We start from the raw sequence: 27,144 nt of genomic DNA, 5'->3' as shown, positions 1-27,144 counted from the left end.
GGCAAATCAAATTACTTTGACTTGTTAGATGTTTGGGTTAGTTTTACAGGCACCTGCTGCTGGCAGGTCCCGTATAAAAGCAAGCACCTGCTTTCACTTACAGCTCCTTGCGGAAATACTCTCTCAATCAAGGATTTCCATCTTGTATACCAACGCAAAGTAGTTCCTAATTGTGGAGTGGGAGGAGACTTTACTAAGAAAAATCTGAGAAGTGTCATGCGCATCCCCCTGGCGATGAATATTTTGCACCACCTTTTTGATACAAATGTTCAACTAACTTTCTCAGAAATGCTGCATTTATACACACAGGAGGACAATTAAATATGCTAGGCGGCTTCTGGTTGCATCTTATTTAATGGTTTCAGAGAAAATATGAGCTAAATAAGGTACAAAACACACTTTTCTGCTTTCCACATCTTTATGTGGAACATTTAGAGGCCCATTTTTTGTCTATCGCATAAAAACTCAAAAAGAAAAGTTTATGATTGTAATATGACAAATACTAACCCCCCCCCCCCAAAAAAAAAAAAAACTAGGCACAGGAATACTTTTGCAAGAAACTGTTCAATGTCACAGGGTATAGATGAACTTTTTCGGGCTCAAAGGAAAATGCATCGTTTCCAGACCTTTTTTTGTTTGTAATAATCCATATGCCTTCCACCACTAGGCCACGTTGGCTGCAGACATCTGTAAAAACACAAAACATGGTTTTATTTTCAATCTTGATTTTGACTGACTAACCAGGCTATCACAAAGGGCGGCTGGTATGACAATGCTGAGGCGGAATGGTGTCTTGGAGGTGGTGAGGGGCAGCGAACATGAGGAACAAAAAGCTGAGCGGCCGTGACTCCGCGGTGACAGCACCGCTTGGCATGTTGAGGACAGCAGGGCAGACAGGCAAGGCTGCTTGCCTTTGATCTTTATTTGCTTCGTGTCTGTTTTGCATTTGAGAGCTTTGCTGAACGTAAGGCATTGGACACACGGAAAACGGCTCAGGACCGGTCCGCGTTTTAAAGAGCCGGGGTCTTTTTTCAAAGCTGACGGGATCCAGAGCGAAGACGAAAACTCCACGGTGAGTAGAGAGGAAGGTTCCCCAGTGGCACAGATTAGCTCTGATGAAAATCGCTCGCTCTCTAATAACACGCGGCTAATCATGTCAGTGGAAAGTTGTGAGTGCATGGGAGGGTTATTGTCAGCGGTTACGTCAGTCTCCCTTTAGATGGACCTTTAACATCAAACTGAGGACAGGTGGCTGCGGAACAACACACACAGCGTACTTTTAGCTAACATGCAACACTTATGACCTCCCAAATTCACTTTGCACCTTGGTGACACCAAACAACTGTGACATGTTGCACCTTAGGGGCAGACTGACTGCATATCATCACTATGTGGGCTGATCTCACAATCTGGCATAAGGCACTGAGACTTGACGCATTTCTACTTTCAAACGGTGAATCTTTTCACAGTTCTGCTGCAAATTCCACTCAGACACCACAATGGCCACAATCCAGAGTCAGCAGCAGCTGGACAAAGTGTTGCTAGAAAGACTTCCCAGCCTGTAAAAAGGTTCCTAACGACGAGAAGAAAAGAGGAAAGGAAAAAGCACTGGAATGTTACATTGATTTTAAACAGAGAGCGAGCTGCTTCTTCACTGTTATTACATCACAAACACCTCAGCTACTTTGATATTCAGCTCTTTTCTGGCATACTCTTTGGCTCTCAGAAGTAAAGAGTCCTGTTATATGTTAAATGCTAGATTTGTTTTCCCCAAATAAAGTGTCATTTACCCTGTATGATTCAGATTGGAGAAAAAAAAAATCCAATCTGAAAATTTTGGGGGCTTTCTGACTTTATGTTTTAAAGGCAGAAAGCCCAAACATTTTTGAATGAAATTACGGTAATACTTTGCGGAAGCATGTTTTTATTACAATTTATAATACTGTCTTCTTCAAGTACAGCAGATCTTTGTTCCAGATTAATCAGATTCACCAAAACTAATAGTGAAGAAAATAAAATGTAGAGATTATATCGAAAACTGTTCATCCAGCTAGTAGGTGCGCAGTTATTCATGCCAGGTTATTACACTTTTTTTATTTACAATCCTTTTTACTGATTTGTTTTCCAGTTAAATTGTAGGCTAATTGTCAGACCATGTTTTTTCATTGTGGTGAGCTCCACATTGACTGCTGTCCAAAAAGTAAACAACTTAGTTGCATCAATTTTGAACTGATCTGCAGGACTTATCAATATTTAAAGCAGCTAATTATGTAGGGTTATTGCACCACAAAGCAGCTACTCAAACTCCTTTTTTCTTTAAAAGGCCATATTTCATCATGTTTTAAAGCCAGAAAGCCCAAAAATCTTGAATGAAAACATGAATAAATCCCACTAAATATTTCTATTGGGTTTTAAATTAAGCGAGTAACTTTAAAACACACTTTATGTACAGAAAAAACACGGCCATTTGCCCCTATTACCCGACCGTGGATTAAGTGGGAAATGATTGATTGTTAGATGGACACAGTTGGAAAAACTCATTTCATATTGGGGTGTTAAAACACAGACAAAAGTGTAGCAAGGTAGATTTTATTCAGTTTTCTCAGCACTGCAGGGTGTTGCACATATATGGTTTGCAAAGCTTATACAATTCAATATAATTTCTATGTAGAAATCAACAGGAGTTTTTTCATGTTACTAAGTAATAAAGTAAAATCAGCACATCAGCTAACCCCATTGTCCCCAATGTAGTCGGGGAAAAGGGTGACTGTTCAGACAGTCACCCTTTTCAAGTACAATTCAACAGCCCCATTTCATGGGCCTGACATAGACATTTGTTTTGGCTGGATTCTTCCAGCAGGAAAATACAGCCTCTTTGCCAGTGGGACTGCGGAAAAATAAAATGTGATTTATAAATGATAAGTAACGGTCGTCACTCAGGAAGTGCTCGGCTTCCTCCTTATAGATCAACTCTCTAACTACAGGGTAAGAGAAAGTAACTCATTCTAGACATGCAGTATTTATGTATGCACATTTTATAAAGGAAGCAAAACATTCAACGCCTGAAATGATAGAAAATAATCATTATGCTACATTTTAAATAACGCTGGAGTCTTAACATTACAGGTGGTTACATAACAAACTAATGCATTTTTTTATTGTTGTTAGAACCCCAAGGCTCTAAATTATTGCAAGCAAAAATCTTGAGTAGCAGACAGTTCAAAAGGTGCACTTTTACATATTTCATACATTGTTGTTTGAAAACAAGCAAAAAATATCTCGGATTTGAAATTTATAAAAAATGTGAAAATAGTCACATCTCTTCTGCAACACAATATAACATCCACCCTGTTTCCCTAGATTATAGCTTTTGTACAAAATGCAGGGAGGTAATAATTAGCTGGGGGGGAAAAAAGTATCAAAGAAAAGTAATGGAACATCAATATAATGATGCATCAAGTTTATTCCAGGCGACACTGGAGAGTTTGGAGGGTAAACTGGCATAGAATGCATACTGGAGGCCGGCAACGGCAAAGGGAAGTCCTATAAGTGCACTAAGTAGTAGCTATCGCTCATCGCTTCTTCCTGAACACCTGTTCAAACAATGAAAGCTTATTATCTCTGGCATCGCAAAGGTTGTGGGAAGTTGGGGGTTGCTGTTCATATGTGTGAGTGCATGTATGTGCATTGTCTGAGTACGTATAGGAGTATTGCTAAAGAAGCCCCGAAGAAGAGAGAGGGAGGAGGGAAAGCGGTTCAATCCACCATGCCCATCAGCCGACACACCCCTCCCTCAATGGCCAAAGACTGGCCAGGAACCGTTCCAGGAGGCAATCTGGATATGTGAGTCTGCAGACAACAACAAATAAAAAAACACTTTTAAAAGTCCTGGTATATTGTAAGTACAAGTAAAAAAAGAAAAACATTAAAAAAAAACAGAGTGACTCACACCAAGCTTCATTTCTAATTTGGTTGAACGTAAAGGTGCCAAACTCCAGCCCACACAAGTGACTTTAGATGCCTCCTTTCTCCAACACACCTGAACCAAATGAATGGCTCATTAGCAACCCTCTGCAGAGCTGAATGACCTGCTGATGAGGGAATTCAGTCATTTGGTTCAGGTGAGGTGGAAGGGTGAAGCCTCTAAAACACACCGCTGGTAAAGCCTACATTCCAGGGATTGTTTTTGAGCCAACTTTCTCTGGAAACTCTTCAAATGGGCGAATAATCAGTAAATCACAACACGTAAAAAGCAATGAGGCTCAAACCTGGAAACTTCAACTCAAGCACTGGGGGATATAAACATCTATTCCACTGGTTCTACTTCTCACTGTTTGCCACAGAGAAATATATTACCAGTTTGCTCCAACCATGTAAATTCATGAGCTACAAGTAGGCAGAGTGTGTGTGTCCAAATCAAGCTATGTTGCTATCTTTAGCAGTGTTATGAGTAATTTAGCAGGTCATTGTCAGTTGTAAAAAAATAAAAAATATATATATATAAATTACATTTTAATTTTCCTCAGGACAGTGAAGAGTTGTATTTAGCAACCTTATTTTACCAAGCTGGGCCAGAAAGAAACTGAGAAAATATATTACTAACAAAGACAATTATGGCAAATAACCATCTCATTTGGATAATATTTGAAATAAAAAAAAATCACACAGGAAAGAGAATCACAAGAACTCAAAACGTGCACATTACAGAGACATATACACCGATAGATTTAAAAAGCTACAACTACTTCATTTAACTGGTTAATTTAAAGAATTTTGGACTGTTTATTCATGTCAAGAGAGTACAAATTTGCATTTATTTTATTCATTGGAAGCGTTCCAGTAACTTGCCATGTGTGATTAGATCCCCTGAAGATATTCAGTCAGCATCATCATGTTTGTTTTTTTCAATTTGAACTGAAGGAAAAGTTGTAAGAAAGTCGCAAACACAGCTGTGAAGGCATGAGTGATACTTCCATCTGGGGATCACAGGTCATCGACCCCCCTCGTGTGCCATTAATGGCTGTCATCCTCCTTCCTTTCTCTTGGCAGAAAGGCTAACACTGATTCCTTTCCTCTTGGGGGAGGAGAAAATCCAACTGATGAGTCAGGCCACTGAGCTGCTCCCACATAACTCATCCAGATGCAAGAGTCGACTGGTGCTGCTTGGTGTCGGCTCAGACTATTCCTCTGGGCACCCCGGGGGCAACTGTCACTACAATGGGACGGCGACCAGGCAAGGCCAACCACACATGGCAATACTCTCAGGGGGCCATTATGCCTCGTATGCGTCTTGAGTTCATCTTCTTCCCTTCATCTTGTGAAAATGAGGTTAAAGGAAGGTCTCATTTGAACTGTTCGATAGGGGGGGTCCTCGAATGAGTCATGATCGACTTAAACTAAATGTTTTCCTTTTGATGTTTGTAGCCAGTGCGAAACAGTTTTCACACCAAATACTCCACTGAAAATCCCCACAGGGCACAGTTAACTGGCTGCTTGAGCTCATAAGGCTGACAGACAAAGACAGTTTAAACCTATAATATATTTACACCAATACATGTGAGACTTGTGTCCTGTTAAAAGCAACAGGGTCAAGTAATAACGCTAGTCTGACGGAAACACCTCACGATACAGAATCTGAAAATACGAGAAGTATTTACTTCTCGTATTTTCAGAAAATCTGAAATGGGATGTTAATTTATTAATATAGAAAGGGCAGCATTACTGAGCAGCAACAATCTGGGGTTTATAACCGAACAAGTGAGGAAAAGTGTTTTATACAAACATCCATTGAGGATAAAGGGGAGGCTTTACACTTCATAAAAGGAGATTAACATGTATGTCAAGCAAATATAAAAATGCTTCTCTAATGGCTTGTTTTGGATAGTAATACCCCAAATACTGATTTTTAGGGCTTTGTTCTTAGCTGGGAAAAAAAATGCAGGAAATGTTGAGTAAATGCTGCACATTATGCATTTATACAGGCAGCAGCGCTGCAACATGTCTGATTTTCATTTAATCTCTGAAAACAGCTTTGAGCACAAAACTGCCTAAACAGACTAAGTCTCTTGCCTTTACTCGCATTAAGGAGGGTATTTCAACACATATTAATGTCATAAAACCTGCTTGAAAAAGCTCTGTCTGATACACTGCTAGCCGTTGGAAGCCAGCCTTGAAAATGGCACCACCGTATATAAAATGAGGGGTCACCTGGTACCGCAGAGTGCAAGGTCCAATTTCTAAAAATAGATTGTTTTGATTTGTTTCAAAAAGAAATTGGGAATACAACAAATAGATGTCCATCCAGCCACAGAAAATTGAGTGATTGAGTGAGTACTCTTACTTTCCTGAGAAATCCTAGTACAGAGGAAATGTGTGGGAGTTTTGCAAAAGTTCTTGTTTGATTCCTACACATTTTTTTTTGCAGTACAAGAGCAAGCGTAGGCAATGATGTAACCTATGGATGGATAGGCAACCACTGGTCATGAAGTCTTTCACTTCATTTTCTCTAGGAAAATTAGTTACTTTAACATGATTTCACAAAAAAAAGTTGATTTCATAGGAATCAAAAGCCCAAAATGGCTTTAGGGTCAAATGACATGTCTGGAAAATAACTGTCGACAAACTTAAAAAGTTTGTATAGCATACTAGACGGTGTTCTATCATATCTGTCATAAACAACACGCTCAAGCCCTATTTTAACAAGGAAAAAGTGTAAATATGCTAGAATATGGTTTTTAGGATGGTCAGTGGTGTCAATGTTAACATTTCCTTCACAAGCCACCACTGCTATTGACCAGCAGAGAATTTCTGTTTAAGAAACTTGCAAAAATTCTGTATAAAAAAATAACTTCAAAAAAGAAGCAAAATAAAGGAGGAAAGAAAGAAGGCATGCAAACCTGTTTACAACTTGTTACTTGGTGACCAAAGTAACCACATGACAGGGCAACAGCTGTGTCAAAATATAGCATGAACAGGACAGCTCATTGTTCAAATGTTTAAGAAAAACAACATTCTTTGTTGACATAAATGTGTTTAAGAGTTACAGAAGCCACACATTAACACCACAGTGTACACGAAAGGATAAATGTAGCTCTATGACCAAGCTCTTGTTTTTTTGTTGTGGTTTTCAGATGTTTTTCCCTCTTAGAATAACTACAAAGACAATCGTATGCTATTTTAACTTTTAACTCATTGAAAGATGAATAATAAAAAAAGTTTGGGTTTTTTTTTTATACAAAACAAATAATATCCTGAAAAGCATGCATGCTTTTTTGATTTTCTCTGGCTTTACACAATTGAAGAAGAAAATCTTTATAGTGGTTAAGATGTAAAAGAGGAGAAAACAAAGCTCTGTGTGAGCTTTAGTGTTGTCATTCTTTGTCTTTATTCAACCGAGGTGATCAGAAAACAAAATTCAGTCTAAACCAATGGTTTGTAGCTTTGCAAAACATCATTTGATTGAATTCAGGTGAATATTTGAAGAAAACCAGATGCTCTTCCTCATGAAAACACTGGTTATGTCACAGTGAAAAGTGGAGAGACAAGAGAACGACTAAATGTCTAACAGATATGTGATAGAAATGGGAGAAACATAACCCGACCGTACAAGTGCCTGACAATCCATGCTAAATCGACATTCTTAGCTGAGACGTAGAGAAAATATGCACCAGTTTGGCCTTGACCAGAAAATGTTTGGTCAGAAACCAAAACTCTTTTGTCCGACCAGTAAACCCACCTTATTAAGTGCTTAAAGACTACACTGAAAACACTCTTTAGTGTGAAGTCTGTTACTAAAAGAAGATTCAAATTTTGCTTTTTAAAAATGTTGTTAGTCATGGTAAAATATCTGTTCAATCACAACTGGCTAAAAGTGGTATTTTTCAGGTCAGAAATGTCCCCTATACAGTGTTGTTCTGTCTGGTTTTCTACAAACACTAAGCTATCTAAAGAAAAACAATTCAAAAGACACCAGAAACCCAGTGACCTCTTTACTAAATACGCTGCTGTGGAAAAGCACCTTTCATGTTTTATCACATTTAATCAGAGAAAGATGAACTCTGGCTGGGCAGAAATGGTCAGCTAATAGGAATGGAAGGAATGTTTGTAGATTCACAGCCAAGGCAGTGAATGTCTGAGCTCAGAAAACTGTGCATGAAAACATGGTGTGAGAAATACATGCTTTGCAAGAGTTTTTTTTAATTTTTAGTTTAAGCTTCATTTTGATTTAAACAAGGACTTGGGACAACACTGGCATCCTTTGTTCCAAACTACTTCTGCTTCTACTCTTCTCTAACTTCGAGTTTGAACATTCCCACAGATTTACCGTCAAGGTCATGGCCATGCAGGTGGCACTTCGTGGGCCTCTATAGCAGACCACAGCAGCTGGGACTGCATTCTGAACGCTTTAAAGTTCCTATCTCCTGCTATTTGAACTTCATCTGACGGGAGAGAGAAAACAGATGCTGTTCACCATGGTACCCCCTTAATGAACGTATGTAGGCACTGAGCAGAAAACATCTCTGGTCCCAGCTGGGGATCAGCGAGGGAAATCTTGTTTTGCGCCCGATGAGGGAGCATGACGGACAGAAAAGCCAGCTGCTCTGGTGTGCAGATGGCATAACACAAGAGGCGCACCTCGAATCCCACAGTCGTCCTCCAGCAGAGGCAGTGTGAGGTTTGGTGGAGCAGCTGTGATCCTGGCTGCGCTCTAAAATATCAAAATCACCACTGGTCCCTGAAGAGGAAGTGGACACCCGGGCCCCAGGAGATTCAGAAATGGCTGACTCCTAAAGCTGCACTTTGCGCAAGTAACTTTTTACTGCTGAATGTGCATAGTTTGGAGGCTACTCAAACGCAAATCATGAATTTTTAATGAAATAAGCGTGCTTTATTTTTTTAAAGTACCTTGTTTGACATACTGTGTTGAACAGGAAGCCTGCATGCTCACACTGCAACCCTACGACAAATACATGAGGCACCATGCACATTTACAGAGATAACAATGAGTGAGTTTCAATAACCTTTAGGATACGTTCAAACCCTAAAGGCTGTGATCAGAGAAAGTCAAACCACGAGGAAGAGAAAGGCACAGCTGAGGAAGGCGAAAGCAAACACTTAAGAAATATGATCCAGACTGTGATGCAGAGATCATGCAGAAGACTGTGTCAGAAAGCCCTAATGCTCTTAGAAGCCATAAAATTTTGCTAAAATGTCTATAAGCAATAAAACTTTAAGTTTAATGGAATTGTTTTGTGGAAGCATGCATCACTTTTAAGGTACTGTTTTCTGTTAAACAGGTTGTGGAGCTATGACTCCACTATCACATACTGAGAGTGACGTTGCCTCCTACTATAAATAACTAACCACCCTTCACAGAAAGCAGGCTAAAGAGACTCGCATGGTGACTGTAGTTTCTAAAGCAAAATCTCAATAAATTAAAATCAATATCAGAAATTGGCCACAAAACTTTTATTGGTGCATCCCTACTAGTAACAAAACACTTGGGTGAGGATGAAGGTTTTCCGAAGATATTACTAAATTGCAGCATAAAGTTCACATATAATGAAGGAAAGAATAAGAGCATGTCAGGAACATTAGCAAACTCAGCTGGCACTACAGAATAATTGAGGAGTTTGTTTAGCTTTTATAAACCAAAAAATTGTAATACTGACATTAAGCTATTTTTTAAAATCTTTTTTCTAATCTGTAAAATTTTGATGTAGGACAACTGCTATTAAATATATTACTGTATATACTAATACTAATATATTTTACATTATCAGGCGATTCAAAAGCTCACCTTTGCTTTGCTGTCCTGGGCAGACATGTAGCCAACACACATGCTCTCTGTGGTGTGGCTCCACAGGAACTCCACTGTGAGCGAACAATAAAAACAAAAAACAGGGCTAAGCTTATCCAGAATAAATAACACAAGGCAGTCTTTTAGCATTCAAATTCACAAAATGTACATAATCTAAAAGCCCTACAACATATCACACAAAGACACAGAAGATTAGAAGCAAATCTGTGATAATGGACCATTTTACCGTTCTAATGTGAAGAAGGTGACATGCTGTTAAGTCCTACGTTAACAGCTATGAAGTCCACCAATCAAGTTTATTTATAGAGCACATTTCAGCAACAAGGAGGTTCAAAGTGCTTTACATAATAAAAACACAAAAAATAAACAGCCATAGAAGACACCACACAGTCAACAATGGAGAAAACCAGTAAACATTACATTTTGCCAAGTGCCAAAGTAGTGAGAAATGGTCACAACTTTGGAAACATTTCAGCCTGATTTTGACCTTAAGATCTCAGCCCAGCAGAAAGAGACGATTCTGTCTCAAAGCTGCAGGTAGAGAAACCGGATCCCCGAACACAAACAGTCAAACTGAGCAGTTCTCAGAAGGAGCCACTTGTGCAAAGATTAGCAGTTGATTCCAAAGTGGGAGGTCTGAGTTTGAATCTGAGATGAAGGGGGTGAAACCAGAGCCTGACTGCACAAGTTAAACCCCAGACCACCAGCGAGGAAAGCCACGGCATCTCCTCCCACTGTTACTCATTCAACCAATCGTTCATTTAAAAAAATATATATATATTCAGTCAGAACTTGTGTTAGAGGAACAGATCTGTGCACAGAGATGCAAATATCAATGCTTTACCCATTGCAGCTTGAATATTTGGAGATGGCTGTGCTTCCACACATCTGCAGCATCTCAAGACAATAACTCCACCCAGAACACGATCTTCACTGGCCAGAAACGGTGAGCCTAAAAACATAAAGGGCCAGAATATTTATCTGTGATCACAGGGCATCTCTTTCAATCAAAATTTAGAAAGAAATGCACAAACAAAGAAACAAAAAAAAAAAGAACACAAGACAATAGCAGATTGATCTAATGCCTAAACTGTGCAGTGGGTAATATAATTAATGTATAATAACCCAAACAGTCTCAACGGCCAGCAGCTGGTTTGATTTCCTCAAATATTAAAACGTAAATATGCGTCACCACTTTTTGTTGCTTAGTTTCATTTCTGTAGAGGATTTCAAGACCCTATACTTGTTGACCAGAAGAAGGGTCCTGACCACAACGTTGGGTATCAGTGATCTAACCAACTGAAAATAAAGAGACTTGCCAGTTTTTTTGTGTTCTATTTTCACAGAAAACCCTTTATTCTGGAAAGGTTTTAAGGTATCAGTAAGTTTCAGTGCATAAAAGACTTTATGTGGCTGCTAGTAGTAAAAGGAGTAAATAAGCTATTAACCAGACAAATCATAGGCTGACATTGATACGTTAAGCGGCTCTCATGTTCAGAAAGGACTCACTTTTATTAAATCATAACTACCACAAAATGTAAATAAGCTTTAAGCTTGAAAAGATTTCCTTGAACCATCAGTCCTAAATGTGCCCCTAGCATTGGGTTAAATCCAGGAGTATTGAACTTCAGAGGCATATTTTGTCTGCCTGACTTTTTGAAACAATTATTGAAACCTTGGTGTGGACTACACATAACCCAATCCCTTTAATCAAATGAAAGGGATTTATTGAAAACCTTTCTTCCCCGTTGAGTTATTTGCTTTTTTTTTTAGCCAAGTTAAGCAACTGGAAATGATTATTCTCTTCTGATGCAATTATCCTCTTTAGCAGTCTGCTAAATAAAAATATTTCACTGCCTTCATGTGGGCAAAATAAAAGGGATAATGACAGGTAATATGCGCAATAATAACAACAAAATTAAGAGGGAAAACAGTTATCCCACCTCGCATTAAAAAACAAATAGGAAAAAAGAAGCACCTAATTTGTTGCATGATGAAACTGCAAATCTGAATGAGTTGTGTTGATCTTTGTGTGATGCAAATAAATTTAAAAAAGCCTGGTCTGTAAAAGAAACAGAGTACAAACTCCTGCTGCACAACTTGGCAGCAGCAAGAAAAGTAAAAAAAAAACAAACAAAAAAAACAGGGCCAAATGTTTTATTTGATGAAAATATTTTGTCTGCTCTTCAGTGCTCTTTTTGTGTCCTTCAAAAACGTTTGTCTCCTTCTTATGATGTTCCCTTGGCTCTAAAGTCTCAGTTTGGGCTGGGAAACAGAATGCTGGTATGTGTTTGTCACTTCTACTTGCTAAACAATGGCTCAGTAATTTTCGGTTTTGGTTGCAGGGCACACAAACACCCAGCATTTACCTTGTGAGAGTTGTCTTCAAAATAACAGCAGCTTTAAAAAAAAAAATGAGCGAAGCTCAAAAAGGGTTATTTCAACATATAAATGCACTGGGAGAACTGTCGACTCTGATTTGATCCAAGATCTGGAGGCAACTTCACATTCTCCTTCTACAGGTGATACTCTTGCCTTTCTCCTAGACAAAGCTATTGGCTGTGACCAACTACATGTGCTTTTGTTCATGCCAACACCTATTAAATCGCGTTAGATGTGATTCTCTCCTAAAAGGAGCTCCTGCTGCCATTAACTCTTTTTCTCTTTTTTCTCTGAAATAGAAAGTACTCCTGGGTCAGTGCTTCTGTTTCTTTTTGTGTGTTCACTACATTGCAATTGTTGTGGGACCTGTCTGCATGGTTCTTTGACAGTCACAAAGAATAAACAGAAGAACGGAAGTACTTTCCATGTTAGTGAAAAGTTGATAGAGGCAGAGCCAGGGTGAACCGTCTTTCCGGACTGAATTCCTCCCTACCTTCCAAACTTTCCAAACTGTATAGAGAGAGTCAAAAAAGGCAAATTATGGCCCTAATAATTAGTGAAACAAGTTTGACATTTTTACTGTCTTAACATATAAAATCTGATATATATGGCTTCAAAGACGTTTAGTCGATTTTAGCCCATCACGTAGCCTTGATTAAGTCGCACTGCCATAAAGATTTATGGAGCTGTGTTTAAACCTGATGTGAATTCAGACAGAAACATGAAATAACTTCAAACTGACCTCAGTGTTGGAAAACAAATGCATCACAGAGCCAGACATAGATGGACTTTCAGAGGCCAGAACAAGGCTGAAACCACCACATGTATCCACTTGTGTTTTCTTTGTTTCCTCTGTTCTAACACAGACTGGTCATTCACTGCACAGCAAACACACTTAACGAGGATCTCTAAAACTGGCCACCTCAGGGAACTCAGCAAAATTACACCTTCAAATAAGCACGCAACAAAACGTGCATGTCTCCTTAAATCTTTTGTGGCCGTCGTCTGTGATGTGTGGAACATCAGTTTACTATTTAACAATAAAACGTTAAAAGTTGTCTCTTTTGATTCTTTTTTTAAACGTTTCTGGTGGTTCACTCATTCTTCATGGGGAGGAACATCTGCTTGTTTAATTCCCTTAATGCGTTTGTCAAAAACGCAACATTGTCTTGCAGAAAATGTGTGTGCGTGCGTGCCTGCGTGCGTGCGTGTGTGTGTTTGGAAAATAGTGGTCATCAAGGCACAAGCGGGTGACTCACTGATGAACTTGTTTTGCATAGCCTCCAGCAGCGCTTGGTGGGCATCTTCAGATTGCATGGCAGCGGAGCATTCCCGAGCCAGCATGGTGCGAATCAGATGCTCTCCACACCCTGACAAAACACACACAGCGAAAACCAAACGTGGTTAACACTTTGAGTTGTCATAGATTTAGGCTACAGTCTTCTTTAAAAAAAATCTATTATATGTCCTGATGAGTCTCGTTTGTCAGATTAAAATAGCTTTTGAAATTAAGCAAGTGTTGAGCATACTTTTCATTAAGTCCACATTCCCATTTTTTAAAATAGTTTTTATACTGGTCTAATCTTATTAGCGGTTAGCAAAAAATCATCACCATGAAGAGAAATAAAGGTGCTAAAACATCCGTCTTTGTCTAATTACGCCATATAATGAGTTATACTTGGTTATGGAGTTACTAAAATAAATATTTCAACAATATTCTAACATATGGTATAGGTATATGGCTTTTAGGTCAAATTTTTCTTTATTCCAAGTGGAGCAATTAGAAATCAAACAATTCTCCACATTCTTTATCTCAATATTGTAGTCTTTTTCAGACTTCTAATTTTTTGTATTTTTTTTTATTTGCATAAAGGATTTATTTGGCTCTAGTGGCTTTTTTATTTGATTGTGAAGCTACAGGAAAGCAGGTCGTGAGAGAGGTGGAAGACATGCAGCAAAGGTCAACGGGCTGGGACTCAAACCCGTGACGGCCACGCCGACAGAGGATTCAGGACTCTGTATCTGGATTGCGCAGTCTTCACCTGAACCGCAGGCGTGCTCTCTTGTAGTTTTCATAATTCGAAATATGAACCTCGAAATCTCTAAAATGACAACTGGTTCTTAAGTTTGAAATCTTTCACAAATAATTAAACACGATAACTCTTAGCCATTAAAGAAGGGATGAAGTATCCAAAGCTGCATTGTGATATCTTAAAACGTTTCTGAACATTGGTACTATTATTTACATTTTTTTTTTACTCCAGAAAGCTGCAGTCTTGGTGCTTGGTTTATCATTTTCATTCCAATTGAAGGTTAAGTTCAGTTCAACTAGAATTCAATGCTGTTCAGTAACTAAAACAGGTAGTGAATTGGCTCTTTTAGGATTGAGAGCAGTTTACCATTAAGTCAGCTAACCTAACTAATATTGCCAAAAGGAGCAGTCCTTCCAAATTATTCCAAAAGGTTGGCACAACAAAAAATTTCTAAAAATCAAACTGACAAATCTTGGCAAAAAAACAAAAAATAAACAAACAAAAAGAAAAAAACAACACTTTTTTTTTTACATTTTCAACCATTGTGATAAATTGTCATGTGGTGTCTGTACATTATCTAGCCATTAAAATCATCCCTGGGTAAAAATCTGAGCATTATGCAAAGTCACAGCATTTTTCTATTTGTTTTCCAGTTGGTCTAATTAGGGATGGGAGAGTCGGATTGCAACCTAAAGTCAATCTCCAGAGCATCCAAAAGATTTTTCAATGGGATCATTGTCTGGAGTCTGTGGTACACTAGTCATGCATTTAAATACTGTCTCGTCTTCCCTTAACCACTTAAAAAAAAAAAAAAGAAAGAAAAGCAAAACGAATCTTGGCATCGTCATCCTGGAATATGTCTGCCATCATCACACTGATGAAAGAAACAGGCTATTCAACAGATCCTGGCAGTCAACTCAACACAATTTTAAGACACATAAAGTTGTTGAATACAAATATTTTCTACCATAGTCATCCCAGATTATGCTATTGTCCCCCCAAAGCTTTCCAAAGTAGACATGATGAGTGAACTATTTACTTCATTTTTACAATAGTACATCACTTGAGTAAGAGAAAAACAAAACAGACCAAGCAGACTGCAAGCTGACTTATTACTGAAACTTTTAAATATTTCTTAATATATATTGTTGAATAAGTAATATTTTTGCTTTTCTCGTATGCAAAAATTTTTTTTTTCATTCAGCCAGCTGGTTTGCTGTTTGAAGCAATATGTGAGGAATGGGCATTACTTTCTACCATAGAACCAGAAAAAAAAATCCGGTCACTGTCGCACTTACTTTAATATCTAGCTGAAAAGACTTTTAATTAAAGACTTAAGATGAAAGAACAGTTGTAGGGCTAAGCAGGAAATATATAAAGCATGTAGTGAGCTGCACAATCACTACTACTAAATCTTTTTTTTTTATTTACTGTTATTTACCAATAACAAGTGAAAGTATTAAGAGAAAATTATGACATTTTTGACTCCATAGCTGAAGACACACTGAAAATCTGTGAAAAGTAAAGCATATGATTACACAGAAAAATGAACAGGAATCTGAAAGTGAAAATAAAACCCATTTGACGACAGAGCGCTTGTGAAAACTCATATAAAGGCTGAGGAATAATACAGCCTCATTGTTTCTGTAAATACGAATTAAAGCTCCCATAAACCTCCAGGTAACTACAACAGAACAAAATGCAGGTTAGTAACTATGCAGGCCAAGTGCCTGGAGGGATTTCCAGCTCTTGCTAAAGCAGAGGAGAGGGCTTCTCTCGCCATCGACTCTACAGCTTACCAAAGAGCCTCGCAGAAGAAAGGAACCAGAGATTATCAATGTGGCACGAAGAGCTGGATATAAAATTGAGACTTGCAACACAACAATAAATAAATAAATGAGCTAGTAATTGCAGATGAAATCTGCTTCTAAGCTGATGCCTCAGTGACCACAGCAAAGCCAAGACCAGATGAAGTAATAAAACTATGACCCAGATGAGCCACATATTACAAATCTGACTAAATCGGAAAAAGGGAAGAGGAGGAGTAGGAAGAGGTGGTGGTGGAGGAAGAATTGCGTGTGGCTCTTTGTGAAGTGAAAAAACGGGGTGACATGAAGGGTAAGGTTCACGCTCCTTGTGTCAAATTAAAAAATATTGTTTTTCTGTTTCTTTTGATGGAAACGACTTTCAAGTTAGGAAATGAAAAACAGGTGTTGAGCTGGAACCCACATTGTGCTTTTCAAACCCATAAGACTGGCTTTGTGTTGGTTACATCAAAGCAAAGAAGCCACAATATAGTAAGACAGGGTGAAGCGAAAATACACACAGCGAGGAGGCATATGCACTTGATCTGCTGAGATAACAGACTGACACCAGTCTGCTCGGGAAATGCAACAGGTACACGGCAATCAGCTGAAATGCATAGAAAACTACCACCTCTAACCTGCAGATAGAGAGCATCTGTCATCCCGTTTGATCACCTAGAGAGTAATAGACCAACCATATTTAAGAAAACGACCATGATCTGCCAGCAAGTTTGGAGAGATTCTTGTTTATTTCTTTAAAACAACCAAATAATTGCAGTTGATCACACCATCAAGTTAGCTCTGTGCATAATTCAGGACGCATAAGAGGTTCAAGTACACAGAGCTCAAGCTGAAGCCTGTCTGATCAACTCAGCTCATCTGCACTGAGACGCATTAGGCAACAGATCCACATCAAAAGGCTTCTAATGTTCCCCAGAAGCTATGCTGGAGACATCTACACATCTTTAAAGAATACAGCCTTAATTTAAAACCAGACTGTATTGACTTGGTTTCTAAAACTAAAAGGAAAGCAGACATTCAGCCGCTCAAAATGCAATAATCTAGTCAAAAGAGCCTGTTCTCCGGATGGTGAATTTTTCTTGACTGGAGAGGACTTGTTTAGGTAAAAAGCTGTTACCTTAAGCCAAGGAAAGGCAGGGCCTAGTTTAGAGAGATTCAGTGCAACGTTTGCCCCATTTTGTCATTTTACCACCACAAATAAGCCCTGCATTTTATTTAAATTTCGTCCGATAAACGAAACAAAATAGCACATATTTCTGAAGTGGAAGGTAAACTATGTGCAAGTAACAGTCCCCTTGAGTCAACACCTTGTAAAACCACTTTTCTCTGCAATTCCCTAAAACCTACCAGGGTCTCTCTCTACCAGCTTTGCACATGTAAAGACAGAGTTGTTCAATATCACCAAATAGTTCAAGCGTAATCAGACCGGAGAGTGTGACTGTGAACATCAGATTTTAGGTTTTTCCATCAATGATTAACAAGATTTATGTCTGGAAATTAACCAAGTCTTTCAAACACATCTGCCCCTTTCATTGTACCTCAAGCTAGAGTCGCTGTCCCGTTGAAAGGCTGAGCAGCACACTGAATGGTTTTGATTGGATCTCTTGAAGGCTGTATATGGTTTTATGCTTTGTGAAAAAGACACACAGCTTTGCTTATTAGTTTGTTTACTCTACTGAATCCAACAATGCACTGCATAGCTGGTTTGCTGCGTTTACATCTACACAAATCAACCGATCCAAGGGGAGAAAGTGCTACACCTTCACCGTGCTGAGTACAAGTTTCAGATTGGTACCATTAATGATACCTACTTAATATATTTTGCACACATATGCAAATAGCCACATGTGAGAAATAGATAAAGACCTATATGTGGGTCATTTTAAATGCCTGGAAAAATGAAATGACATCTTTTTTCACAAATAAATAGAGTCCCAATAAAAAGATCCCACATCAAGGTTAAGTCAAATATGATCATTTAAATGTGGACAACTATTCATAGTGAGTTTCTCATTATTGTGTTCGATTCGCACCAGTTCTCCTAGTATATCTACAGCAGGTGTCCCATGTCAAATCCACACAGCTATGCAATGCACCTGGCATGCAGCTGGCTAACCATGGGTGGAGTATGTTGACTCAATCAGCTCAGGAAGTGACTGATGTGAATCTCTCAACAGGAAAATTTAGAGGTCATCGGAAAGCACTGTCAAACTTTTTTAGCCTCGAGTCAGTCTATTAATTCACATAATAGCCAAAACAAAAAAGATGGGCTAGTGGTAAACAACAGTGCCACTGCACTGTTGCATGTTTTAGCACAAACTCCTAAGGAATTGCAAAAAAAAAAAAAATTGTATGGAACAAGAGGTTATACCTGAGGTACTCACTGCTGTAGAGTAAGAGTTCATGTTACAGGCGTTTTCAGCCCAGCAGCCACATCCATAATGAGAAGCCTGGAATAAAAACAGGGAGAAATAAGACTGGAAATTAAGAAAGGGTTTGCTGAATTAGCTTTAATGGAAAACTATTACAAAGTCTTAAATGTTACCTCCGGCATAAAAACAAGAAAGGAAAGCTGCAGTAATTATTTCAACCTAATTAGCGGACCCAAGACTCAGGGCTGAATATGAGCGTAAAGTTTGCTAATTAGTTTGAGGCAAACAACTCTACTAACTTTATCCATTCAAGTTTCATGTTGTAGCCATTTTTCAGTTGTCCTACATTAAAGAAAAGCAAAAGCCAGGTCTACTTGTAACTGGCTCAAAGTAAAACATTTACTGTACACACGTTTGCAATCATGTTAAGCAAAGACATTTAGTATGCTGGTAAGTTAATTTGTAGTAGGAACTCTCATTAATTTAGGCAATATCCATTAGGAACCAGAAGTTTATTTGGGTTATTACATCAGGCTGAGGCAGCGCCAGACTAACATAGCAAAGGGAGAAAAAAAAGGTGAACAGAAAGCTGTAAGACTTCAGCAGGAACAGCTGTTTGCTGAAATATCCAAGCTGCTATGTTTCGGCTTTCCAAAGGCGCATTGATCAGTACAATTTTGGTGACTGTTGAACATCAAAAATATACTAAATGTCTGCCAGGAGGAAATCTTGTTTGAGAATTAGAGATACAACAACAAGCAATTGGTTGATCCTTGTATTCTTTTATGACATTACCTCCCAGTCAGAAGCTAAACATAATATTTTATGAGATTATAGAAATCTAGATTGATAGCTGTTACCCATGGATCTTGAAGGAAAATGAGAATAGGTTAAAATCTGTATTGGTAGATCAGAGTTTTATGAAATTGGAGAAAGAAAATGGGTCACAAAGGTCTGATCATTGCATCTCTGCTAGCCAAAAAAAACACTAAAGGGACCATAATAGTTTCCCAGTGAACCCAGCATAAACAAAAAACAGACCTTTTGGGATGTTTTCTTCTGAAAACATAAATGAAAGGCAGTTATCTGGCGACAGTCGACATCAAAGGCAGCATGTTAGAGAAGGCCATCATATCGAGTTGAATGGTCATACTGGAGGAAATGTTCTGCTTTGCTGCCCCAGAGGCCATGGATGTCATATTCAACTATGAATTATCCATTATACTAAAAGCAGCAATGAATCCAAATGTTTCAGTTCAAACAGAAGATACTGGTTATGATCATCACCAAAAGATTACAAAAACTTGGGTATGGAGAGTCATGAAAGTCTAGATCTGTAAGAAAAGCCAACATCAAACTATGAAACAAAATATTAGATCTGTTTACTTACATATATTTTGAAATGGACAAGTGTATTTTATTTATATAATAACTTTGAACTCTCTTCGTACCCCTTCCACTTCTCCATTTTTTTTTACATTACAACCACAAGCTTTCATGTAATTTTTTTGTGGCTGACCAACACAAATGACTGTTTATTAATTTAGAAGAATGACAGCAATAAATGGATTTAAAAATATTTTCAAAAAACGTGTCATGCATTTGCACAGAAATGTGGTTATTGAACCTGTCAGGGGATGCAAATACTTGAGACTGGGATAAGGATTCTCCTTCCAGCAAGACATGCAACTCTCAACCTACAGCCAGAGCACTGCATTTTTCTGAGTGGTGTGCTTACTTTTGATAACAGAAACAAGTGTATATATATTAAAAAACCAGCCACTATGAGAATAAATGTATCACGATAGCAGATGGAGATCCTACCTGGCCAACCCTTCCAGGATGTTTCATAGCTAGGCCTCCACTGGACACAGCTGCAGCCACATTCCCCTCCGAGTCCACCACAACAGCTCCGACTGTGTCGAGGCATCCTGAGCCGTTTTCCTACATCACACCGGGAAAGAAAAACTATTTGCATGGATGGAATAACATGAATAATTCCCTAAAAATTTGGGCAACAAAAAATTCAAAACGAATCATTCAGAATCCACAAAAGACAAACCTTTGAATATTTACGAAATAGGCAAGGGCAGCATGAATTCCTGAATCCCCTCCCCTTTTGTCTTTAATAAAAATGCTCTGCTGTAATTTAAATTGGCTCTTTCTTTCTTTCTTTCCTTGATTACGGTTTGTGTCGGAAGTGATTTGTTTGTGATCAGTCCACGGTGGACGATGAATGAAATTCTGGATGTGAAACGTTCAAATCGGCAACGTAACACGTGATCACAATTCCACGTTCACCAGAACCTAAATACCCTGATTAAACCTTGGAATAAAAAGGAAAGAAACAAGAAAAGAAAACAGTGTGAGGCTTTTTCTCTTCCATCATCTGCTCTCTTGAATCAGTCATCTCTCTGGGGTTGTAAGACCAAAACGAGGCCAGAGCCAGCAATTTTAAAATTAAAAACCTTTGTGCAATACAGCATCCGTGCCTTTCAGTTTCACTGTAAATGATGGCTCCAAAATATGGGAAAATAAAAATTATGTCAATATGTTTTAGACTCCTCGGACATTTTAACTATACATCATCAGTACACAGGTGTTTCTTGTGCCATGAATTAAAATGAGGAAAAGAGGAAAGATTTTATTGCTTGGCAACGAGTCAGGAAGGCATAAAAAGAACATTGTGCACAAAATTAAAAACAGGCAGCCCAGGCCATGTTTCTAATAAGTTGTTACATTAAACCTGGTAATTTCCTTTTAAATGTCAACTACAAATTTAAAACCAAGAATAATTTCTTAACTGCATCAAATAGTCACATATTAATCTTCCAATAGGTCACGCATTTGGAAAAGAAAAACAAACACTTCCTTTGGAATAACAGCCGTCTGACAGAAAGATTCATCATTGAATCATTGGTCTCTTGAATAAACAAGCAGCCCATAAAATCTATTTGTTTTCTTTTGCATTGAACATTTTGTGAGTGAACTATGATGTGGGTTTACTAAACCAAAATACGATTAAAAAGTAATTCCGATGAAGTTTGCATGCTACATGTTTATTTACGTTGCACAAGATTCGCATGTGAACCAAGATAAACGTTCCCACCCTTTTCTATCACCGCTTCTAGTGGCAGGGAGTTCATATGAGAATGAATGTTTTAAATGATTCAACAAATACTGACAGGCTACCAAACTTTACACCAGGTAGTGTAACATCCATAAAACAGAACTAAGTAACGTAAAACAAAACAACAAGAACTGGAATAAAAGGAAAGAATAGAGGCAGATATTATTTTCTGTCGTTTAAATCCTGTTAATTCCACAACAGTAAAATTTGTGGTGTGCGAGAATTTATTGAAATGAAACCATTTTATAACTGTTCGATAAAGAGAATATCAGGGTACAGTGTTGCCTTTCTGCTCAGCTGTGTCTTCAGCTACAACAGACTAGTACAGTGCTCGTTTCACATTGATCACTCGCTCCATTTTTTCCTAATTTCTCTTCAAATTACCGGTCACTAAAGTCAAATTATACACATTTGATTCTTTTTAACGCAGCCATTTGAAATCTGTGGGTTTTTAACATGAAAGCTGTTTCCTTCTGTACTCATTCTTGAAAGACCTGACAACATGTAAGTAAATTGCTAGATTTACACAACTTACAGTTGTGATGCTAAATGCAGCTTAAAGTCAAATGTAGTCATACTCCTGGCAGATTGGGATTTAAATTATTTTCATTCAACAAATAAGTTCATTTCTGGAGAGGAAATGAGACTTTAGTAGACAGTTTTAGAACTTGCTAGACTTTCATAGACATCCTCAAGCTTCTTCACCGCAAATAAACATTTCTCCTTGAGTTTCTTGATGACTGGATAAATGGTTGAGTTGTGTGGACACTCACTTCTAGTCAAATGTTCCCTTTTGTCTTTGATAAGAAAAAAAAACTCACGTTTTCACTTGATTGTCGTCTTTTCTTTGCCTGGTTTTGTCCTGTGTCCATTTTCTCTGCTAGCTCCATCTTCCGCTTGTTCCTCTTGTATGCAGATAAACTGAACTCTGGATGTGACAAAATAATGTGGCCTCAATTGCATCCATATAAAGTAGATCAAGTCTTCCGATTTATTTCAAGGTGTGTTGGTTTATTCACCGTCAAATACAAATTCTCACATTTTTTTTAATGTTTATAAATAATTCAACAATACTCACTTGTTGCCATTTTCTCTGAAGGGCATGGAGGTATTCCATGTCCCACTGCCCAGTCATGTGCTCCTCGCCCCACCAAAAAGCTGCAGAAAGACAGCAGAATTAACTAGAGGGAAACGCTAACATTCCGATCTTTGATCATGAGGCTTGATAGTCACCAGGGTGGTATTCTGCCTGCTGAGAGCTTCCCTTTCTGTGCTTCAGTCAAGAGGCAGCTTGCAACTAAGACAGGGTTTTTTATACCTGAGGAGAAGAAAAACGCAAATGAAGTCATTCATTTAAGCAGAGCATTACAGTGTAATGAATTCATTGAGCTACATGCCTTACAAAAACATTTAAACCCCCTTCAGCCTCCCCAGAGTTTGTTACAATACAAGCATAAACTTTAAAGTACTTTTTATGACAAAGTAACACAAAACAGTGACGGACGATGATGGTTGCACATCTCCCTGAACAAACCCCTCAGTGATACATGGTGATGATGGCAGCGTCATGCTGTGGAGATGCTTTTATTGAACAGGAATTAGAGAGTAGACCTAGTCAGAGTTGATGGGAAGAATGATGGAGTTAAATACAAGAGCAGTCATACAGAAAACCTGTTACTTCAGAATCAGGTGAAAACCCTTTTTCTACAAGGGCAACAACCCTAAACATGCAGCCGAGGCTACAATTGAATAGTTTAGAACCGAATATATGCATGTTTTTAGTCAAAATCTAAAGGTAAATTCAATAGGGAATATCTTTCAGATTCTCTTTACCCATTCAGATTAAATTATTTTTGGAAGAATTGAAACTTGACCATAAAATCATTGCAAAAATGCAATAATGTTTGTGAATGGAAAATAATAAAAAAAGGGAAGATGTCTAGAGATGTGAATAATCATGCAAGGAAGTAAAAGTCAGTAAGAGAAAATGCATAAAAATGATGCAGTAAAGATGCTGCAAGTGTACAACAGAGTTTAAATCTAAGGGAAATCAAGATGTGGAAATACAGATTTATGAACTGCAAAATAATAATGTTCTAGTTGTTTTCAAGATGTACAAATTACTGTATAAATGCTGTTGTATGAACGGCTGCAGTTGTTGTGAGAGAATGAAGAGGATATCAAAACACATATAGTTAGGTTAAGAGTAGAAACTAACCACTGATGGCTCCGACTGCGCCAAAATGAAGCGACTTCCCGTCCATGATGCTTGCGTCACATTCAATTTCCCCCGACAGATTAAGGTTGGAGCCCATGCCAGCATTTGTAAAAGGAGAGTCCTGACAGCAATTAAGCCGCAATTAAGTAAACAAAAAACAATATCTAGATCAGGAAAATCATTTAAAGAAAGGAATGTCGCTAACTATTTAAGATAATACCCCAACAGAGTTTACTCATTTGTAATCTGCTTCTAAAAATGAAAATGTCAAAATATCCTTTTTGTCAGCTAGATGCAAGATAATATCTTTTGTTTCTAGCGTTTACTGTGATAAAAGCAATGATTAAAAAAAAAAGGATGTACAATTTCCTTGCAGTCGTTTTAAATAACTATATGTCACTTACTGCATGTCAAAGTCATACAAACCAGCTCGTTTACATTATGAAATGATTTTTATTCAACCAACCTCTAGTTCAACCAGGGCAGCAGTCGCAGCTTCCACTGCAAGTGCACCTGCTCTCAATTGGTCTACAGCCTGGAAAAAAATAATGACTGAATTAAAACAATGAACAAATCACACTGACTGGGTGCAATGCGTTCTATTATTCTAGGTTAAACACAATGCATCTAATGCAGAGAAACATAAACATACCCTGTGTCTAAAACACTTCATTCTGAAGCAGCACACAAATGTTAAACAGTGCTAAAGAAAATGGTCATTAACACAAAGAAAGCTTTTTAGGAATAAAACTACTTTATAAACTACTTACTTACAGTTGCGAAAATACATCGTCTACGTCACAAAATAAAACTGTGAAACTTGGCTCCTTGTCTGTATTGTGAATAGATGGTATGTAAATCAGTCTAAACAGAAGTGGATTCTTGAAAACTATCTTGAAATGACAGAGAATGATGACCCTCTTGTGAGAACACCACAACCCTTCCCCAGCAAACGCATGAAAGTGTCTCAGCAGAATAGCCAACACAAATGTTGGAATTGTGCTGAAAATATGTTGCATTTGTGGTTGACTTTGAAGAAATATATTTAGCAACATCAGACAAATAAAGAAGGATTTATTGCTTAATTGTACACTGACAATTGATTTCTTAATTCACAAAGGCTGCCTTTAGACTTGTAAAGCTCTTTACAACCTGGAACGTAGCTTGATAATTGCAAATTTGGAAAAAACATTCTTCTGTTTGAAAATAATAGCTGTGCTGCTACAGTTTTAATATCAACTGAAGATGGTTGTAATAAGCAACAGATATAGTATTCTACACATTGTATTCGTTAACGTTGCCTTTCAATAAGAATTCTACTATATTCTCTGCCATTTCACCAAACTCCTTAGGACAGTTTGGTAAAATTGTCCTAATTTGTAAAATTGGGACCATATGCTCTGTCATTTTACCAAACTCCTTAGGACAGAGCAAACATCCTGCAGATCATGCCACAATAGCATGATGCTACAGCATTTGAAGTCCTGCTTCAAATTCTTGAACAGGTCTCAGTAGTACACAGGCTTTGCTACATAGATGCCACCACCTCTATACAGCACCAAGAATCTAATACACTGCCAGCTGTTCTGCACCATAGTAAACTAGTCCGAGCACATAACAGACCTCTTCCAGACTTTGCAAAGGCTATCGGATCTCCTGACAGATTCTTTTTGTTGCAAGTCAGTCTTTATCCAGTGTAGGAACATAAGACTTACAAAGTAAACTTACCCGCTGGCAGGCTCTTTTACACACATGCTTATATTCCTTTGCCTTAGATTCGGAGTGGTAACCTGCTCCTGAAAGCAAGCAATAAAAAATTAATCAACTACCTGTGATATACTTGGGATGTTGTGTTAAATAAAAGAAAAGTCTGAATTTATCAATTTGCAAATATTCTAAACCCAATGCTATTTTTTGATAAAAAAAAAACTATTATTTGGTTTTATTTCTTTGTATATTTAAATTGAGTTCATCTAATAGGAGAGAAAATAACAAGATTAGAAACATTGTGAAGTGCATCATATATATGTGGCCAACTCCTAACAACTTTAAAATATGAGAAAAAATATGAAGAAATGAATGGTGTGTCAGGATTCTTGCAGAATTTTATGTTTATTTGGAGGGTGGTTGCCTGGTAAATAAAGGCTTCACAAGGAAATGATTTCTGTGACATAATTCATTAAGCAAGAGGTTTTATAAGTAAACGACTACAAGAAGGTTTAACTAACTGTAGGAGTCTAAACCAGTAGATATTCTGTAATATATAAATAGCCTTTTTTTCCCCCTTGTCTCATTTTAACTTTATGAATTTTTTTTCCCTTCATCTAACTGGTTGTGTGAATGTGTGATGGCTGAAACTACTTGTTGCAAATGAAATGCCTTTTGGGAACTTAATAAAGTAAAGTGGAGGTGTGGTTTAAATACACATATTTTAGTGTTTTCCAGACTCACCTGCATGCACAAGGACAAATCCACCAGCACATTTTGCCTTTTGACTCCTGCATGCTTCCTGATTGTACCAGGAGTTGGTCAACACAGAAGAAGGCTGCTGTTCTTCAGTACAATTAATTAAACTTTCCATACCCTCAGCATAACTTCACAAGCTTATCGTTGCCTGTCAAGCAGCCTTAACAGAATCATTTTCATAGCATACCTGCGAGAGGACCAGAAATGTACACATTAAAATCGAAATTTAAAAGTGGAATTATTTGACTGGTTAAATAAACAATAAGAACTTCTTACAAAGCAATGTATACAGCACTGTATCAGAGAAGCCACAAGCAACAGGCAGGTATTTATAATTATACTTAGAATAAACCATTGTAATAAACAATCAGTGGTCTTTTAACAACCAAAAGCAGTTTTAAATCTGGATTTGATGAGTCACGTGCAATTTATTGTCATGATTTGTATGGATAAAACCTGAAAAACATTATTTTTTTACGCATAAATGTGTTATTCGTAAGTTTTTGAGCAACGAACAATATTTTCCAGACATACACAATGTGCCTCGTCGTACTGTCATTCATTTTTGTGTGTTATGTGTCTCTTTTACGGATAAAAATACACAATGAACAAATAAGTTATTAAAACTTTACAGTTATTTTCTTTAGCGTGTTAACCAAAAGCTTGCTAACACAACAAGAAATTGTTCCGACTTACAGTTCTCCCTCCTCTCATATCAGCGACAGAACTGGCTCCTAACCTTCAAATTACCGGACAAGGGTATAAAACACCTGAACAGTACCTGTCCTCATACTTTTAATCATAATAAACTTTGTTTTTACTCTTTCGTGCCCCAGAACAGCTCATGGCTAGTTAGCTGAAGCATATGGAAGTACTTCCGGGTTCAGACACTCGTTG

At 37.8% G+C, this 27,144-nt stretch overlaps 1 protein-coding gene across 2 annotated transcripts; it reads right to left on the bottom strand.

The window, feature by feature from the left end:
• Positions 1-530: 530 nt before the first annotated feature.
• tasp1 (taspase, threonine aspartase, 1) lies at positions 531-27,144 on the bottom strand. Of its 2 annotated transcripts, none has more exons than XM_017309124.2 (14): positions 26,944-27,144; positions 26,233-26,434; positions 25,510-25,577; positions 24,248-24,316; positions 23,782-23,902; positions 22,797-22,881; positions 22,642-22,721; positions 22,385-22,491; positions 20,258-20,377; positions 18,433-18,511; positions 13,462-13,572; positions 10,665-10,772; positions 9,800-9,873; positions 531-687 (listed from the first exon to the last, which is right to left on the bottom strand). In XM_017309124.2, the coding sequence occupies exons 2-14, from the start codon at positions 26,360-26,362 to the stop codon at positions 664-666; spliced, it is 1,176 nt and encodes a 391-aa protein (XP_017164613.1). In that variant the 5' UTR covers positions 26,363-26,434; positions 26,944-27,144; the 3' UTR covers positions 531-663. The 2 variants fall into 2 exon arrangements, with proteins under 2 accessions (XP_017164613.1, XP_008428424.1); XM_008430202.3 differs by lacking the exon at positions 531-687 and adding an exon at positions 2,574-3,849 and having other exon boundaries at positions 26,944-27,143.

The sequence above is a fragment of the Poecilia reticulata genome, chromosome 15, assembly GCF_904066995.2.
Source record: "Poecilia reticulata chromosome 15, P_reticulata-male-v2, whole genome shotgun sequence".
NCBI classification, from domain to species: Eukaryota; Metazoa; Chordata; class Actinopteri; order Cyprinodontiformes; family Poeciliidae; genus Poecilia; species Poecilia reticulata.
Note: the sequence above shows the minus strand (reverse complement) of the source record. Positions and strands in the feature narration are given on the sequence as shown.

Coding starts and splice junctions, on each gene's coding strand:
- tasp1 (XM_008430202.3), bottom strand. CDS start 26,362: ATGGAAAGTTTAATTAATTGTACTGAAGAACAGCAGCCTTCTTCTGTG. Junction 24,317..25,509: donor GTAAAAGAGCCTGCCAGCGG/GTAAGTTTACTT, acceptor ATTTTTTTCCAG/GCTGTAGACCAATTGAGAGC. Junction 9,874..10,664: donor AAATATTCAAGCTGCAATGG/GTAAAGCATTGA, acceptor GTTCGCTCACAG/TGGAGTTCCTGTGGAGCCAC.